This window comes from Macrotis lagotis, chromosome 3 (genome assembly GCF_037893015.1).
Source record: "Macrotis lagotis isolate mMagLag1 chromosome 3, bilby.v1.9.chrom.fasta, whole genome shotgun sequence".
NCBI lineage: Eukaryota > Metazoa > Chordata > Mammalia > Peramelemorphia > Peramelidae > Macrotis > Macrotis lagotis.
The window spans coordinates 288456361-288476443 of record NC_133660.1 but is presented as its reverse complement, the minus strand read 5'-3'; the positions used below and the strand labels follow the sequence as shown (position 1 = coordinate 288476443).

At 36.1% G+C, this 20083-nt stretch overlaps 1 protein-coding gene across 1 annotated transcript in view; it reads right to left on the bottom strand.

The window, feature by feature from the left end:
• LOC141519421 (vomeronasal type-2 receptor 26-like) overlaps window positions 1-20083 on the bottom strand; it is a 55528-nt gene that overhangs the window by 12784 nt on the left and 22661 nt on the right. Inside the window, exons 6-12 of the mRNA XM_074231663.1 lie at window positions 19165-19231; window positions 18734-18920; window positions 15128-15198; window positions 14225-14283; window positions 10886-11000; window positions 8648-8939; window positions 2022-2828 (exon numbers count right to left, since the gene is read on the bottom strand). Of these exons, the coding sequence (XP_074087764.1) occupies window positions 2022-2828; window positions 8648-8939; window positions 10886-11000; window positions 14225-14283; window positions 15128-15198; window positions 18734-18920; window positions 19165-19231 (1598 nt within the window). The remainder of the gene's footprint in view (window positions 1-2021; window positions 2829-8647; window positions 8940-10885; window positions 11001-14224; window positions 14284-15127; window positions 15199-18733; window positions 18921-19164; window positions 19232-20083) is intronic.

Sequence of the window (20083 nt, the reverse complement as noted above, 5' to 3'; positions counted from 1 at the left end):
TTCCAGCTTTTTTTTACAAGCATAATAGACACTAATCGAATACAAATTATACAAGAAGTGCAGGGTTGGCTCAATATTATTGAATCATTTACCATAATTAAAAATCTAACAGAAAACATATCATTATGTCAATAGATGTTGAAAAAGCTTTTGCCAAAATAAAACACACATTCCTTTAAAAACAATAGATTAGGAATAAATGAAGTGTTCCTTAAAACAATAAACAGAATCTATCTAAAATCCAATCATTATGTCTAATGAGGAGAAGCAAGAAGTATTCCCAATAAGATCAGTTTTGAAACAAGAATATCTTTGTCACCACTTTTCTTCAATAATTCATTAGAAATGTTAACCTTAACACTAAAGAAGAAAAATAAATTGACAATTAGAAGAGGTAATGAAGAAATACAACTCTCATTTTTTCATATATAAGAGTTTATTTAGAGAATCCTAGAAAATTATCTAAAAGAGTTCCTTCAAAACATTAGAAACTCCACCAAAGTTGCAGGATATATAATAAACACAAATTTCATGACCACTTCTGTATATAACTAATAAGAGTCAGCATCAAGAGATACAAAGAGGAATTCCATTCAAAGTAATGGCAGACTCAGGGACTATGCGAACAAAATGTAAAACAATAGTTGTACAAATCAAATCATATCTAAATATCTGGACAGGTATCAATTGCTCATGCTTAGACTCAGTGAAAAGAAAAAAATGATATTTTGCCTAGAATTAATTACTTGTTTAGAACCAGATAAATCAAATTTCAAAAAAAAATATTTTACCAGGTAGAAAAAAAAACAGCTAAATTCATACAGAGGAACAAAAGAATAAGTATATTAAGAGAAAAAATGAATATATAATAGAGTTGTAGCGCAACAGAATTGTTTAGGTAGATCAGAAAGAATAGCAAATTACTATAGCAATCAAATGTTTAATAAAACCAAAGTCTCCAGCTACTGACAAAAGAACTCACTCCTTTAAAATAAAATTCTAGGACAACTGGAAATAACATGGCAGACATTTGGCATAGACCAATATCTCATACTCTATACCACTATAAGGTCCAATGAGCTCAGAATTTGGCCATAAAGGGGGATACATTAAGCTAAGTCAGTTAGAATTTCAAGGAATAATTTCTTTGTCACATATATGGAAATGGTAGTAGCTAATGATCAAAGAAAATATGGAGACCATTATAAAATACAAAATGGATAGTTTTGATTTCAATCAATTAAAAAAGATCTTACACAAATAAAAACAATGAAAACATGATTAAACAGGAATCAGTATGGTCGGAATGTCTTTTTAACGCACAGTGTTCTTGACAAAGGACACATTTCTAAATTATAAACAAACTGAGTCAAATTCATTACAATTAATACTATTTCCCTACTTATAAATAATAAAAATACATGTTATCAGATGAAGAAAGTGAAGGTATCTTTAATCACGTGAAAAAATGCTTGAAATCCTTGTTGATCAGGGAAATGTAAATTTAAACAAGTGTGAGGAACGACTTCCCATCTATCAGACTGTACAAGATGACAAAAAAGGAAAATGATCAGTACTGAATGGGATTTGGTTTATCTGGGACACCAATGCATTGATGGTGCAGTGGGGAACTCATCGAACCAAAGTGGAGAACAAGTTGGAACTGTGCCCAAATGATTCTAAAACTATGGATAGCTTCTCTCCCATCAATACCTTTACTAGGACTTAAGAGACCTTAAGAAGTTCCCAAAACTCAGAGAGATGTATAAAAAGAACAACAGCTTCACCATGGTTGCTGTATCAGTTGAAATCAATGCCTCTTCTAGGAGATCATTACATTGTTTTTTTTATTAACCAGGATTCCTTATAAGCACAAACTAAGAAACATACCAGAAGCAATGCTAGGAAATAAAACATAGTATTGCAGACTCTCACCATTCCTTCATCATTCATACAATAGATAATTAACAGTATGTTGGGTTTACTTTCTGCTAAGCATAGGAGTCAAAAAGAAATCTTACCTTGTAAGAGAGGTCTGGGCTTTTTGAGAGTTCTGATGTCTCCCTTACCTCAAACTGGAACAGCTCATGCAGAGCATAGGCAACTACATATACTGCACTGTAAACATTAAGACTCAGTTCTCTTAAGATCAGATTAAAATCTGGGGCCTGTACATCAGCCAAGGAAAGACCTTCTTGGCAAACAGGAATGAACTTATCTAGATAATTGTTTTCTGAAAATTTGAAAGCAAAGACTGCTTCCCAGAATGCTGTAAGAAAAATGTTCTCAGACATCACACTTTGATTCAGGCTTTCTACAAAATCTATGAAACCAGGAATCTCCCTCTGGGGAGGAGAAAGTATTATTGTTCCATGTAAATTATTAACCTCTTCGAGCTGTTGATCACTAAAAAATCCCCAGGATAAAGTGGTCACCAACACCTTTCCATATAGGATATAGTCAACCAATGTAACAAAAAGATGCTTAAGGAAATCTGAATCTCCATAGGTGAAAATCACATTGGATGATGATGGAATGGTCCTAGAAAGGATGCTATACTTTTCACCTAAATAAAGGTCAAATGTGCTTGAGATTATTTCCATAAATCCCACACAAAGACTATTCCTGGCCATCTCTGCTTGTAGATCCTTGAAGAAACTTTCCCCTCTCACAGTGTCTGAAAGAATTAGTCCTATCCAAGTCCAGCCAAAATGTAGCATCATTTGGACAAATGCAAGGTGAAGAGTGGAATTCTTGCTGCCCATCTGATAGACATATGGATACTGGAGCTTATCGGTCAGGAGAAGATCAAATGGACCATAGTTTATCTAAAAGAAAAATAAAGAAGACTGGACTAGTCATATATGTTCCTTCACATTTGCATAGGAAAACATATTAATGACTTACATAGAGCAGGCAATAGATCAGAGCTTTTGATTTTAATTTATACTTCCATGTCACACAATTACACTCTTAGGAAAGATGCTGATATGAAGGAATTTCTGAAACTTTACCTGAAGAAGAATCCCTTCTCAAATACTGCCATGAAGCAGTTACTAAATCTGTGTTTGAAAGCTCCCAATGATGGAAATCTTAACTACCTTCCTAAAAAGTCCACTTTTACAACATACTATCCATTAGTGTCTTATTATTTAACATTATATCTTAATCAGCCTCTTTGGAATAATGACTCACTTCTTCCTATTTCTCTTGTGTTTATTTAAGAAGGACATGCTTAGAGTCTCCTTTATGCAACTATTAGATAATTCTTTGTACCTAGATAGTTGCCTGATCTTTCTCGTCACCCCATTTCCTTTATCCAGTCTTCTTTTGCATATTTCCCATTCCTCACATAATTCCAGAAAGAATAATATTTCCTTTAAACTAAGAATTATTTCCTACTGCTTTTTCAAGGAGGAAATTTGTTCTAGTCCTAATCCTATCAGAGATGGGGATGCAGATCTCACACTGAAATCTATTGCCAAGATTGGCTTTACACTATTAGTGAGAACACTATTAATTAAGGAATGATTCACTCCTCTATAGTCACTGAGCACACAAATGTCTGATGTGAACCCAAAATAATCTACTAGTGTCAGAAGAAAGAAATGCAAGAGAAAGTTTTATATACTGGCTGTGGTTTATCCTTCTTCCACAATTTTCTAGAAATAAGATAAAATATGTAGTGCAGGAAAGTAATTTAAGTCATTGTCCAGTCACCAATTCAGAAAGAATACCCTGATAAAGGTCCCCAAGATGATGTCCTTCTGAGCTGTTCCTCCGTTCCACTCCAGCCCATAGACAACTGATTCAGAAAATAAAGCTTCATTCTAACATTTTTCATCTTGTTTGGTGGAATAGTGAGAACTTAAGACATATGCACTTGTAACAACCACTTATTCTTAGGCTCAGATCTATGATTATAATATACAGAATATGGCCAGCAATAATAGTAAATTTGCCCTCAGCAGTGGAATTTTCATTGATGCTGTTTTAGAGCAAATTCCTTCATCAATAGTTTGGGGATGGTCCTAATTGCCATATGTCAAAAATATATCTTCTTGTATTGATTAGAGAAATATACATGAAAACGACTCTGAGATTCTTTCCCCTCCCTATCAAATTGATAAAAATGAATGTGAGATGGTAGTGGAAAACTTAGGATACTAACATACTGTTGGTGGAATTGTGAAGTGAGCTGACCATTTTGAGGAGTTACTGGAAATTACACTGAAAGAGCTATCAAAGAATCAGTACAATTTGACCCAGGAATACTAATAATTAGGTACATTCTTAAGTAATTATGAAAAACTGAAACAAGTTTATAGATTCTAAAGTATTTGCAGCCGCTGTCTTTGGGATTGCACAGAATTCAAATTGAATAGTTGTCCCTCAATTAGAAACAAAGGAATAAATTGTGATATATTGGATTATTTCTGTGATATTGGATTTATTATGGTGATACATTGAATTATTGAGGTATATGAAATAACAAACAAATTGATGTTGGTGAAAAAAATGGAAAAACTGCCATGAAATGCTGCAGAGGGCCAAGATTAAATCAAGAGTATATGGAATACAATGCAAGCATATTCCCAATACAATTATTGAATCACTCAGTGATTCTGAGTAATCATACATTGAAGTCACATAGGAAGGACTAATGAAGAAAAATTTTATCTAGCTCTACAGAAAGATTTCATAAATTGAAATATTTATTTATTGTTGCATATGTAAATCTCCCTCAAATGTTGCTCTGCTGGAATGAGGACGTGGGAAGGAAGTGACACGTACCACATGTAATTGAAATTATTACCTATAAAATAAAAAATACAAAGTATACTTTCTCTTATGTGGGTACCTGAGACGACCTGAGATATCATGATGCAAAAACTGAGAACACCGCTATACAAGGCAGTATACACCTGACAGGAGAGCAGACAAGACAGGAACAGTAGCAGGAGTTTATGAAAAATGATATCGTGTAGCAAATATGTGCTTAAAAACAACAGTAAGAACAACAAAACTATTTGTAATAGAAATAACCCAAAACCAAGTGACATTGGAGAGACCATGCCAGTGACTAGAAGTCCACATAAGCTACAGCACATACTCCCTGGTTCTTAAGGGAACATGACAATATATCAAATAAAAGTAAATCAGTTTGCCACCAACAGTGGAAGGCCTAGTAAATCAAATAATAGGCCACCCACAGTAAAATAAGCAAGACACACAAGTAAAAGAAATTAGAAAACAATAGAACCAATAAAAGCAAACATTGAATCTGAATATTAAAGATTCACTTCATGCATATGTCTTATGAATGTATTGAGTAAAACTGAAAATACACATTATCTTTCATCTCATTTTTGGAATGGAAATTGGCCAAAAAAATCTAACTTTCCTGTGACCTGCACATTTTTGTGTCTCTATACCTGAGACAGTCAGTGATATTGAAAGATAGTCTTCATTACAATGATAATTTCAAAAACCCAAATCTGTATTTTAAGAAGTTTTGCTGAATAGTTCTCTTTCAGTATTCTTTGGGAATTGTCTTTCCATGATCAGTTTATTTGTCTAAAGTATTATGCTGAAATGGTATACTGTTCTTAAATTCTTAAAAAAAACTTAAGTGACTCCTCAATTGTGTCATTCTACAGCATTTCTCCAATTTAAAGTGATTCATCATAATTTTCAAATTACTATAGACAGCTATAACTCCTTCTTTGGATTTCAGATTGTGCATATGCTTAATGACATATCAATATGGAAAGACTTTCTACTTGTAAATTTTACTGAAATTTATACATTTTTGAGAAATGAAACCTTTAATAGATATTTTTTCCCTTCTTTACTAATGCTGAATGAAGTGACAACAATGTGTGATGATCAACTGTGATAGATTTTTCTCTTTTCAGAAGTACAGTGATACACAACAACTCTAAAAGACCTCCTATTTAAAATTACAACCTCATTCAGGAAAAACTGGAATTTCAAATTTCAAATTTGATTGTAGATCAAACCATATTCATTTCACCTTTCTAAATGTGACTATTGTTTCTTCCTTTTCATGGTTTCTCTTTTCTTTCTGATTCTTTTTGCACTTAGACTCATTTTAATACAGGTATCATACCTATACATGGCCTAGATCAGATTACTTGCAAACCTAGGGTAGGGGGAGTAAAGTGTGAGAGACTGAATATTTTAGAAAAATAAATGTTGAAAATTATTGTTTCACATAATTGGAAAAAATTAAAAAATATCAAAAATGGATTGAACAGAAGGATACTGTCATATGTTTGGCAAATCAAGCCCCCATACATACAGGAAGCAAATTCTCAGTCAAAATGGGAAGATCATATTAAACAAAAAATTACATGCTCCTAGTTACCAGAAACTGGTGAAGACAAATGTCTCATCCTTTTTGAAAAAAATTCCCAAACCCATCTGAAGAGCGTGTACCTGGGGATTATCTCAGATAAGGAAAAGGGAACTATTTATTTCAACTAAAGTTGTCAGAGGAGGAAGAGCCAAAATAGCAAAGTGAGAAAGGGTTTTACCAGAACTCCCCCCACCAAACTCCTCCAAATAGCTTTAAGTAATGACTCTAACCAAATTCTGGAGAGCAGATGAAGGCAAAATAAAAACATAAAGCCCAAGACAACTTTTCAGTTTGACAGGTGAAATCTATTTCAATAGAATGAGAGAAGAGTGCAGTGCAGAATAAGACACACCAGGCTGACAGGCTCCCGACAATACAGGAGCAGGCCTTGGGATCTATGACCTCAGAGGAAACAGTGCATGTTTCCATACCTTTCAGCCCATGGATTCACAAGACAATTGAGGTGGTCAGCAGGAAGTGTCTATCCCATGCCAGTGGACAATGGTTTCCACCCAAACTCTCAGCCTACAGATCAGAAGGGAATTACAAGTCACTTTACCATCTCTGAGGCAGACTTTGTTGCTTTGCTCATAAATGCATCTGGATCACTACCCTGGATCACCATCTCAAGGAACAGAAGTAGAAGTAGCTCACCAGCGTTTTCTAGGGCAGGGTAGCATGGAAAACTGTTCCAATTCCAGGATAGAAAAAATGTGCTTATCATTCTCAGATGACTTCATATGCTAGGAGAGCAGGAAACACATTATTTTAACGAATATCACCTTGAAAGAGCTGAACACTTGTAGATCCCTAGGAGGGAGTGTATCCCAGCACACCATGGCCTAGCTCCTGTTTGGGTCAGACAATTGCAAACCCAGTTCCCTAACTCCTCCATAGGACCCTTTAAAAGAAAATGGCAAACACAACTAAAATAACTCCTCTTTGGTCCAGTCAGTATGAAATCAGTACCACAGAAAAGTCGACCTAGAACTTGGAATAATATATGAAGAAGGGACATTACCTAGAACAAAGTATGGGTACTACCCTTTTGATTAACATTTTCCCAGAGAAACAGCTGTTGGTATCTGAATATAGATTGAAGGATTTTTTTTTGGCAAGTTTATTTTTCTTGATGTCTTATTTTTGAGGAAAATATATTTTCTTTACTTTAATTTGATATTGAATTTATTTATTTTTCCAATGATATGGTATGGTAGTTTTCAAGAAACAATTTTGTGAAAGGTTTAGAGTTTTATATTTTTCTCCCTCTTTTTCTTCCCTCCCCCTTTCTGGAGAGAAAACAATTCCACATAGGTCATACATGTATAATGATTCTAAACATAGATCTAAATTTGTTATATTGTGAGAGAATAATCTAATCAAAATACAGAAAAACAAAAGCAGAATACATCAGACTTCTTTTAAAAGTTGGTAGTAGTAAGATTTGGTCTACATTTACACTCCACAGTTTTATCTCTGAATATGGGTAATGTTTTCCAACACGAGTCTTTTGCAGTTTTCCTTGATTATTGTACTATGGAAATAAACAAGAGCATGGCTGGTCATCACCCAGCATGGCTATTAGTGAGGACATTGTTCTTCTGGTTCTACTCATTTCACTCAACATCGGTTCATGCCGGTATTTCTGGGCTACTCTGGAGTACTGTCCTTCATGATTTCTTTTAGAACACTTCTGTTCTATCACATTAATTTTCTATAATTTTTCCAGTTAGTCCACAATGAATGGGCTGGGGATGTATATTTTCTTTCATAGCATGATGATTATAGGAAAGTTTCACATGACAACATACTTATAACCTACATGAAATTGCTTGCTTTCTAAATGAGGGGACTTGAGTGGGAGGAAGGGAGGAAATTTGGACCTGAAAGATTTGGAAATGAATAAAAAAATTGTTGACATGAATCCCTGGAAAAATAAAATACTGAGTAGATAAATGTTAGATAAAATCAAGCAGTCAAAGTGCCTTACAATTATTAAGAAAAATTAGAATCAAAGTTGAATTTAGTTAAAAGCCATAAGAGTTCAACCAATTTAGCAATTTCTCATCTAGAGGACAGAAGAAGTTCCCTGAGGAAATGGACTGTTTCCCCTTTTTGCATATGCTTTTTGTGAGTTCTGTCCCTGGAACTTCTGGAGAAATGAAAGCCAAATCTCTAACACTGAACTGAACAGATGATGAAGATTTTCAGTTTTTTTAAATAATATCTGTTATGAAAATGAGTCATGGCATTGGATCCCCTTACCTGTGGAACTTTATAAAGATTTAGAATGGTGGCCATGGATATGGACTGTGTAGATGTCATGCCTCCAATGACAGCCACTGAATTGGACTGCTCACTACAATCATAGTTAAGGATGATTGGACCTTTCCCTGCCATCCATATTATGGAGCTTTCCACATCTAGTTGGTTGTTTTGGAAGTTGCTGACCACCTGGTATCCCAAAGTGATGTTGCTCAGCAAATGAGGGTTCTTGTTGATCTCATTCACAGCAAATTGGAAAGCAAAGAAAGGTTGATAATTTTCGTAAAGCAACCTGATGTGAGAGGAAAATGTAAGAAAAAAAGAACTAAATAGGCAATAGTCTAAGTCCATGGATGCAACAATGTGTCATAATACATTAAATTTGAATATGGGATGAAGAACCCCTTTCTTTAATCCTGCCTCAAACATCCCCCAAAAGTGTTGCCTCAGCAAATCATTTTATGAACAACCACGAGCAACCATGACCAATACTGTCCCTATCTGTAAAATGAAACACTAAACATCTTCTAAGAGATTATTAAAACAATTCACCTATTCAAAAAATGAATATCACATTTTACTAATTAGAGTAATTAATTTCTCTCATTAATCAGATTATTAATTATTAATATATAATTAATTAACACTTTAATCAGATGTGGAATTAGTTGTATAAATGATTACCTCTAACATGGGTAGCACTAAAATGATATGAATTAAAGCAATTCATGACATTATAATCTCAAACTCATGGCCTGCACATAGTCTTCTGATTTTTTGATTTATTGAAAATTGGCTTAGAACTAATATTTCCTACACATAAAATGATTGCACACTCCAGGCAATTTAAGTAACTTTCATTACTCTGATTTATGTGACTATCCTGGACACTGTAAATTATAGATTAACTGATAATTTAGATATAGTTCAATCTCATTCTTTTAATCGTAGAAGGCAAAAATGACGTAACTAATGTGCTCCTAAAGTCAATCCGCCAATATGAAAAAAGGATAAATATTATGTCTTTTTCTTCTGATAGCCAATTCCCTTTAGGCATATTGGATAAAACTCTCGACTCAGTGGAGTATTCTGAATATATTTTCTTTCCTAATGCCTAAGATGGCTATCTCTAGTTTATTTCCCCATGTTGTGCTGTAAGTAATAGAAGCTCCCCTTATGCAAAGCTCATCAGAGGATAGCATTCATAAGTGAACTAGAGAACTTTTGCATCAAGCATGAATACAATAAGAAATATTTCTTCCCTTATTTGAAAACAGTAATTCATTCTGAACTCAGCCTATTAAGCAAGTCTAAATAAAATACAATACTCCCAACAAAACAATGAGTCAGAAATATGGATGTCTATTTCATTAATCAGAAAAAATAATAAAATAGCTTACCCTGGGGTTACAGATGTAAGGGTAGGAAAACAGCAACAGAATAATACAGAAACAAAGCATTGTTGGGTTCTTTCATGTAATTTATGTCTTAAAGAATATTTAAGATTTTCTGTTTTCATGCAAGAAGCTCTGGAAGTATGCAATGTACTTTTCTTCCTCAGAGCATTCTAGGATCACATGCAAAGAATGAGGATTAGAAAATAGCTAGAAATTATTTTTAACAAACTGATGGCTAAGTTTACTATCTCATGCATCAAAACTTGTAATGCTGCATGTTAAGATAGTCTTTGGTTCAGTTAATTTTTTTTTCCTCAATGAAAAGATGGAATTATTTGATGACTTTTGTTTAATGTGTGTCCTTTTACCCATGACACTCCCCTTCCAAGAAAGAAACATGAGACAAAAGAGATTTTGAATTGGGGCTATGAGATTAAGGGGTTTGCCATTATCATGTAGCTCTAATAGTCATTCCCAAGCCTACAAAGATAAATGAAGAGACTTTGACTATGCTCATTCTTCTGAAACTCTGCCTGCTTCCTAGGTTTATGTTGTCTCTGGTCAGTTCTTCTGGTAATTTCCTTTTATTTTTTGTCCAGGATCACAGGCAACCTCATGGGCTCTTGGGCAGCACTACAGAGAAGAGTCTGACTGATTCCAACAAGACTACAGAGATGTCCAAGAGGCATCAGGATAGGGCTAATGAAGACACCCAAGCAGTTATATAGGAAGAAAAGAAGTTGTACAGAAATTTCTGATCGGGATGCCCAAGGCTCTGGGGGTAATTTCATGTTCTCCTGGACACTATTTCCTGGCTAGGGAGATGGGACCATGATCTTACCATATTCCAAGGCCTCGCCTTTCATTTTCTGGGAAAGCCAGGTACCTGGAAGTGTTCCTGTAGTCATAACAAGAGCCATTTCTAAATCCAAGGCAGGGATTGATGATTTCTATTCCTAAGGACAGAGATGGAGATTGCACAGGCCATGTCTCCCCTCTATAAGAGCTCCTGTCCAGACTTCACTGTCTTAAGAGCTTACAGGGAGAAGTGAGAAGGGCGCATGAGGCCATTATGTCTCATCTGTGGGCACATCTGTTTTTCTGAGTTCAGAGAGAACCCTGAAAAGGAGCTTCTCCTTTATTAGTTTTTTCTGTTGTTGTTCTTCTGCAAGAGGATTGGGGATGGAGGGTGGGCAACTTCAGAAAAGAAAGGACCAAAGAGAGAGAAGACAAGAAGGAAGGAGATTAGCAAGGAGTGTAATACAGTGCAAGAGAGGGGAAAAAGAGAAGGCAGGGAATCAGTCTTAGGCCCATCTGTCTTAGAGATTCTAGAGTAAATGCTGCCCTCTTCTGCCTTTTATGCAGTTTCATGGGAGGTGTTTATTGTTACTTTTATTATAGAATCCCCCCTCCCCATGCCCACATGCCATTCAACTGGACATAGTGAATTATGATCTCATTCTCACTGACAGAACGAGTCCTGCCTCTGACCTTTTGCTGTCTAGCAGGAGAAGCTTTATTTGATGCACCTCCTTTTGGGGGAGACAGAAACCTGATCACCTTTAGTCATAAGACTAGGGAGGGAAACCGTGCAAAATTCTAAGCGATTTTTCTGACCATAAAGGACACTGTGCTTATTTGTTGGAGCTTTGAGGAGAATGTTGTGTATCCTCTTTCCAGAAAGAAAATCATTATCCAGCTAAGGTCTTAATAACACTGAACTAGCATCATTTTGTTAAGCTGTGTTAAACCTCTTCATCTATATTTCTTAATCACTGTGGAATCCTGGACCATATCTCTATTAAAAATCTGTCTGATTTAAATTCAGAGGTCATCTAATTCACTTCTTATTTCCAGGAGTCTTTCTTGGCAGAATCCCTACAACCTTCAGTCAAACTTGGAATGATTTTAAGACCACATGTTTACTCCCTTATAAATGATTGGAAGAGTGAAAAGGCATAAAAAGAAAACTTTCTCATAGGAGTAAGCATTGTCTTTCCTAATTATATTTCCCATGTTTTCTTTGTTCATGTACCTACAAACCGTCCCAGGCTTCAGGCTCTTCTATGTTATTAACCACAATACATCCAATTTTACTTAATATTTGATAAGGAATTCAGTAAATCAGGGGGCAGGTAGGTGACACAGTGCATAGGGCACTTGCCTTGCAGTCAGGAGTACCTGAATTCAATCTGGCCTCAGACACTTAACAGGTAACTAGCTGTGTGGCCTTGAGAAAGCCACTTTACCCCATCTGCATTGCAAAAAAAAAAAAACTCAATAAATGAGAACAAAAACTATATTTTAGAGATGGAATGGACCATAAGAAACCTGACAGTTGTAGGCTTTTGACTTCAGATAACTAAGGTGGCATTTATCCCATTGTGTAGGTGAATGAAGCAGAAGACCAAGTACTAGATGGTGATAGGTTCCATTACACCTTCAGCAACAAAACATTCAACTGACAGAGAATTCTAGTTCTGGGGCTGTGCAAGCATGTTACCAGACATAGGTCCTTTTCATTTAAGAACAGCAGGGCCATGGAAATCAAGACTGGGGACACAAGAAAAGGACTGGATGTAAAGGTTTGAAAAGTTTTAAATGATTAAAAAAGGCATTTTAATTTCATTCTAAACACAACTGGGAACCATTGGAGTTTCCTCAGCAGAGAGATGATATGATGGCAGCCTCTTCATAGGAAAATTTCTTTTGTAAATCTGGGGAGGATGGAATAGACTAGGAGTAAACTTGAGTCCAAAAGATCAATTAAATAGTCAACATATGGCTTCTGAATTGTTTAACCTGTATTATTATCATTTTCTGTGTGACTTTCTTAAATTTCAACAATTAAAAATATTCCATCTCTGATTTTAACTTTCTCAATTTCCAAGGAGTAAATGGTTATGCTGAATATTTAACATCTGGTCCTTCCAAGCCAGCATGAGCTGATTCCAGCCCTTTCCTGACTATTCTCAAATTCTCAGACAGAGTTGCCTTGTGAATGGCGGGGGGGCACACTAGAGATGTGAAGAGACAGAAATGGTCATATTTCACCACTAGTTGGTTAAGTGGAGTGAATGAGAGTAGTGACTTGGAAATGACAGCATTGGAGCATGACTAACTGAGACAATAGCAGTGTGAACAATAGTAATGGAGAAGTCAAGAAGAGGGAAAGGTTTGCAGAAGCTGATTCTGTGAAAGCCTCAGAGAATGACAAAGGATGTGGATTAGGTAGAGTGAAAAGGAGAGCTGGTCTTTTACCTTATTTATTCATTCTAGAAGCACTAATTAAGTGTTGTCTATGAGCCAAGTTCTGTGCTATGGGCTGGGCTATATAAGAAGACAGATCAGGTCCTGCCTTCCAGGGCAGAGACTACATGTTCATACATAATATGGAAGGTAACTTTTTTAAGTGAATAGGCAGCATCTCAGGTCATCAAGAATGATTTCTTGTAGAAGCTGATGGCTAAACTGTGATTTGAAGGAAATTAGGGATCCAAAGAGGCAAAGGACAGGAGAGAGGCCTTTCTAGACTTGGAGACTGAATTTCAAATACAAAAAAAATGGTCTGTTTGTCCAGATTGTAGAATAAGTGAAGGGGGAATGCTGTATAATATTGCTGGAAAGGTAGATTGCAGGTAATCACTAGGGACTTCAAATGTAATTTGCATTTTCCCTGGAGGCATAAGGACAGCAAGGTCAGTTCTGTGATTTAGGAAATACTTTGAGAGTGAACTGGAAAGAGGACCCATTGGAAGCAAGAAGACCTGGGAGGATGATTTTGAAAAGCAGTTTTGTTGAGTCAGAAAATGCCTCTTTCCATTTCCCCTTACTTTAATATAACAGCTTTCAGTGTTGCAGGTCTAATCACTTGGAACATTTTGAAACTTTGCCTGGTTTAATAGATGTGCTCCTCATTAAATATGGATATGTTTGTAGGTGACAGGGAAAACTGAAGGAGAAAGGGCAGAAACAAATACTAGAGGGAGGCGCCAGGATTGTGCTGGGGGTCTGCCTTGGGGAGAAGAAGGTAGTGGGACCAAGGTCACAAGTATCAAGTTCATCTGGGTAAAAACTCTTTCTCTCTGAATAGAGCAGATTAGCATTGGGAATAAAATCAATTGGTTAGAAATTACAGAAAGGCGACTCAGCCCTGAGCAATGGCTCTCAATTTCTATACCTTCTTTCAGGTAGTTCCCATCATGATTGGCTTTGTGATTTTCAATTTGGCGGTGAATTCTGTTCACACCATTCAAAACCAATTTGGACAATCCTTCATATCACTTATCACAAGCTCCACATTCTACTTTTGGTGAGTAGGATTAAGCTGATATTCTGCCCTTTGGGTCCGTAAATGGGTCTGAGGGCTTTATTTGCCTCATAAAATGTGCCTGGTCACTGCTGACAAGGGAGAGAGAGTTGTAGGTAAACAAGAGTTTGCTTTTGATGCAGAGAAAACTGGGCCTGGAAATGATGAGATCAGTTGGAGACAAACTTTGTAAATCTTTCGTTCCCTTTGTTAATGGGAATCTTCCTTTATGATCTAATTTAGGCTACACCAGAGGGCCTGACCTTCAACCTGGTTTGGGTTCCATTCTCTTTTGGTGGGGCAGCCAGGGAGCACAGGTCCTAGGAGAACACCCAAAAAGAGAGTCCTTCCCAAGATGCAAAATCTGCAAAGAGGGACTTGGATCCTGCCCAGGTCACCACCCCCTCCCATGGGCTCTGGGAGAGGAGGAGGGAGGTGGCCTCTTTGATCTTCTAGTCTTCTGTGGAACCCTGGCCAGCTGGCCTGGCCGAAATTTAATCAGTAATCCATGTGGTCTTCTCTTTAAACTTTTCTAACTTTACTAGCTAGCCCTTTCTTAATATGTTGTCACTTTCTTTAATAAATTTCTATTTTCTTTCCAATACCTGCATTCCCGAATCTAAGTTGCGATTCCTCACAGGGCCGAACTGAAACCAAGAAAAAATCAGCTGCAACATTTTAGTTGCTGCTTTAGGATTTTTAAGAGGGACATGTCACACAATTCCCTGGAAAAAGAAATTCTTTGCAATTATCTAATCAGTAATGACTGGTTACCCAAAAATTTCATCTTCAAAGTTAAGCTTGCTAGTTGCAACATGGACTACTGTGTAGCAGTACCAGCAGACCTGGAGATCAACACAAGCAGCATGTTAGCTGGCTCCCCCAACATCCATCCAAAGCTTCAGGGCTCTACACTCTTCATGACTCATAGATGCCTCCAGCACCCTTCTGAGATCACCCATGGCAGTTTTATCATGCTGCTACAGGACAGCATCAACTAACTCCTTACCTCTCCTTTTTTTGGTAGTGGTAAGCAAATCAACTATCATTCTCAGAAAATGATGTCATTCAGTTGCTCTATGATTTCATCAACTATACCTGTGCCTTCTCAAACCAAAATACTTTACCCTGAAGACCACTACCTTATCTATATTGGCTTCCTATGTGGGAATACAAGATCCTGTTTTTTATTTAAAGTATTTTGCAAAGCAAATGGGGTTCAATGGCTTGCCCAAGGCCGTACAGCTAGGTAAGTATTAAGTGTCTGAAGCCAGATTGAGAACTCAGGTACTCCTGAATGCAGGGCTGCTGCTCTATCCACTGCACCACCTAGCCAACCCTGGAATACAAGATTCTAGAGGACAACCATGTGTTTTTTGTATTTTTCTTCTTTTCTAAATTCTTGAGAATGATGAATGTAGCAGTGGTACTAATTTTTTATGGCATTCATAAAATTCTCCTTGGAATCCATCAGATGTAAGCGTAAGCCACTGCCTTGAGTGATTCCATTACAATCAATTCAAAATTCTGATAGATGTTTTCAGCCTTTTTAATTTGTTTGATGTAATCTTATACTCTTGTAGATTCATTGGTTTCAATATATCCAATTGTAATGTTCAGAGTTTTATTTTTTCAATTGGCTTGTTGTGTTTCCTTTTCCAGTTGATTAATTTTACTCTTTGCTGATTTGCAGGTCCCTTTTATCAGTTGCTCGATTTTATGTTTTAAAGAGTTACATTCTTTTACCAATTAATTATTTCTACCTTTTTTTAGATTTTTGGCAAGGCCATGGAGGTAAGTGACTTGCCCAAGGACACACAACTACAAAATTATTAAGTGTCTGACGCTGGATATGAACTCAGGTACTCCTGACTCCTGGGCTGGTGCTCTATCCATTGTGCAACCTAGCCACCCCGAGTTATTTTTAATTTTTAAAGGAGTTGATGTCCTTGGTCAATTTTTCAAAATTTTTCTACAAGACTCTCATTTCTTTTCTCCATTTTTCTTTTTCCTCTCTTCTTTTTACAAGGCAGTGGGGTTAAGCAACTTGCCCAAGATCATATGGCTAGATAACTTTTAAGTACCTGAACTAGATTTGAACTCAGGTCCTCCTGACTCCAGGGCCAGTGCTCTATCCAATTCCTCACCTAGCTGCCCCTCTGATTTTATTTTACATTCTTTTTTAAGCTCTTCGGTGATCTTCAGGATTTGAGTCCAATTCATAGACTCTTTTGAGACTAGCCCTGTGGGTTATTGTTCACTGTTTTCTTTTTCTGAGATGGAATAGCAACTTTCTGTAGTAAACATCCTTGTAAGTTTTTCCTTCCTTTGGGTTCTTACCCCTGACTTGTCCTTGGTCAAGCTGTACCCTATGCAGTCAAGATCCTGCCTTTGTAGATCTTTTATTGTTGGGAGCCAGGGTCTCTAAGCTGTTTGACACAGTCGCAGCGAGAAGACTCAAGGCAGTCATGCTGCCTGATGGAACAACATTTCCTTCTACAATATATATAGGGATTCCATGTATACCCATATTTATAGGTCTATTATTGATTGCAAAACTTACTCATCCTAATAGTGGAATGACTATAAAGGAAGGATTTCAGAAAAATTCCTTGGATAAAACAGTTATATACTCTGTCTAAATTTCACAGGTCTGACTCTCCCTGAGGCATACAAAAGGCTTCATCATTATGCAATCTCTGGAAAATCCAGCACTGGGAATTCCAAGGAGATACCAGAATATATACAGGGAAAATAGTTACAAGATGGTACAGATAGAATTCCAGGGAAATTAATAGTTTTGCCCCCCTTACCATACACAGGAATATATGAAAAAGATGGTGAGAAAATAGTTAGTACAAGTGACTGATATGTGAACTCCAGCAGCCTTAGCTTCATGGGAAAGAATAAAAAAGGCACAGAAACTGTGGCTTCTACCAACTAGGCCAGAAAGAAAAATTGGTTATTGCAAGAGTTAACGGATGGGTGGACAAGCATAAAGACCCTTACTACAGACTGTTAAGGAAGTGTATCAAAAAACATTACTTACACAAAAAAAAATATAAAAAACTTTCCATTAAAAGAATTGCTTAATTAATAACCCTAAATGAATTAAAAATCATACAGTGTAATAAATATGGTAACAGACAGGTTAACGTCATCATGATCTGAGTAGGGATAAGAAATTAATTAACTATAAGATTATTACTTAAACTTGTAATCACATGATGAAAACTTGTAACCATATGAACTATATGATTGATGATGAAAATTGTACACTCTTGTGACCAAGGAAATGATCTCAGTTTGCTTGCTTGCTTGAAACATACATGATTCTGAAACTATAAAAATAAATCCAAGCAGCTGACAATCAGTCAACCTGCTCCTGCCTATAACCCCTTGTTGACTCAACTCATTTTGCCGACTCTATCCCTCCTGTCAGGCTCCAAGAACCCCGTGGAGGCTAGACCCCTTCATATAATGATGCCAGACATTGATCCATATTAGTTATATTGTGAGAGAATAATCAAATCCAAATGGAGAAAACATGGAGAGGAAAAAACATAATACAAATTTTAAAAGTTAAAAGCAGTAAGTTTTGAACTCCTTTTAAACTGCATAAATTCTTCTGTGAATATACATGGTGTTTTCCATCACAAGTCTTGTAGAATTTTCTTTTTTTATTATACTTCTGAATCGAGCAAGAACATGGTTGGTCATCACCCAGTATTACTGTTCAGCTGAATATTGTTCTTCTGGTTCTGCTCACTTCACTCAGCATCAGTTCATGGAGGTATTTTCTAGGCTATTCTGTTCCACATGATTTCTGTTAGGAAAAATACTGTTCCATCACATTAATAAACTGAAATTTGCTCAGTCATACCCACCAAAATATGGATGTTTTCTTTCATAACGTGACTATTATTGAATTGCTTTGCATGATTATACACTCTTATTAACAAAATGGTTTGCTTTCTCAATGAGGGGACTTGGGGTAGGCAGAAGGGAAAGTATTTGGAACCCGAAGATTTGGAAATGAATACTAAAAACCTGTTTACATGAATCACAGGAAAAATAAAATATCGAATAATTATTAAATAAAACCAAGTCATCAAAATTCTATACAAATATAAAGAAGAATTAGAAGCCTATTCATACAGATTATAATTTGGCTCAACAATATTGCAATAGAGGACAGAAGTTCCCTGAGGGAATCAATTGTTTTGCCCTTTTTGTATTTCCTTTTATCAAATCTGTGCCTGGAATTGCTGGATAAATGAAAACCAAGTCTCTAACTCTGAACCAGAAGAGATAATAAAGATGTTTTGTTGTTAGTTTGTATTTTAGAAGAATATGAGTGACGGTATTGGGCTCACTTACCTGTGGAATTTTATAAAGTTTTTGAATGGTGGCCATGGATGTGGCCAGTCTAGCTGCCTTGCCTCCAATGACAGCCACTGCATTGGCCTGATCACCACAATGAGAGTGAAGGATGACTGAGCCTTGCCCTGCCATCTGCATTGTGGAGATTTCCACAGCTAGGTGGTTGTTGGAAGTTGTTGAGCACCTGGTATCCCAAAGTTGTGTTGCTCAGCAAATGAAGGTTCTTGTGGATCTCATTCACAGCAAATAGGAAAGCAAACAAGGGTTGATAATGTTGGAAAAGAGACCTAAAATGAGAGGAAAATGTAATAAAACAAAAAATATAAAGAAAAATGAAACAGCCAATATTCTATATGCATGGACACAGCAGTGATGTATAATACATTAAATTTGAAAATGGAGTGAGGAACTCCTGGTTAAAAATTTACCCCAAATATTCCCCAACAGTGTTGGATGGGAAAATCATTTCACCACCATGAGCATCACTGTCTCCATCTGTAAAATGGAACACAAAACCTCTTCAAAGATCTTATTAAAACTACATACCTGATTCAAAATTTTATTATCCCATTTTAGGCATTAGAATATGACTAGGACTTTCATTAATCAGATGAGGAATTATTTGGATAAATTATTATTTCTAACATAGGCAGTATTACAACGATATGAATTAAAAGAATTCATGACACCATTCATTTGTCATTTGTAATCTCTAGCTCATGGCCTGCACAGTCTTCTCCTTTTTCAATTCATGAAAATTGCCCTAGAATTAATATTACCTAGACAGAAAATGATTGCAAATTCCATGCAATTTAAAAATCTTTGATTGGTCTGATTAATGTGGCAATCTTGGACATTGTAAACTTTAGATTATCTGATATTTTAGTTATACTTAAATATCATGTTTTCAATTATCATTCTTAAATATGGTGTGGCTTAACAATGTGCTCCTAAAGTCAATCAACCAATCAGACAAAATGATAACTAACTCGATTTAGGCGGATTGGGTGAAATTCTGGACTAAGTGTTGTTTTCTGAATTCATTTTCTTTTATGATGTCTAAGATAGGTAACTTTAGTTTATTTCCCCAATTTGTGCTATAAAGTCACAGAAACTCCCCTTATGCAAAGCTCCTCAGAGCACAGCATTCATAAGTGAAGTAGAGATCGTTTTCATCAGGTATGCATACAATAATAAATATGTTCTCCCTTATTTGGAAACAGTAATTGATTCTTAACTCAGTCTATACTGCAAGTCTAAATAAAATACAACTGAACTGGCAGGGCAACCACTCAGAAATTTGGATGACTATTTCATTGATCAGAAAAAGAAAAAAATGACTTACTC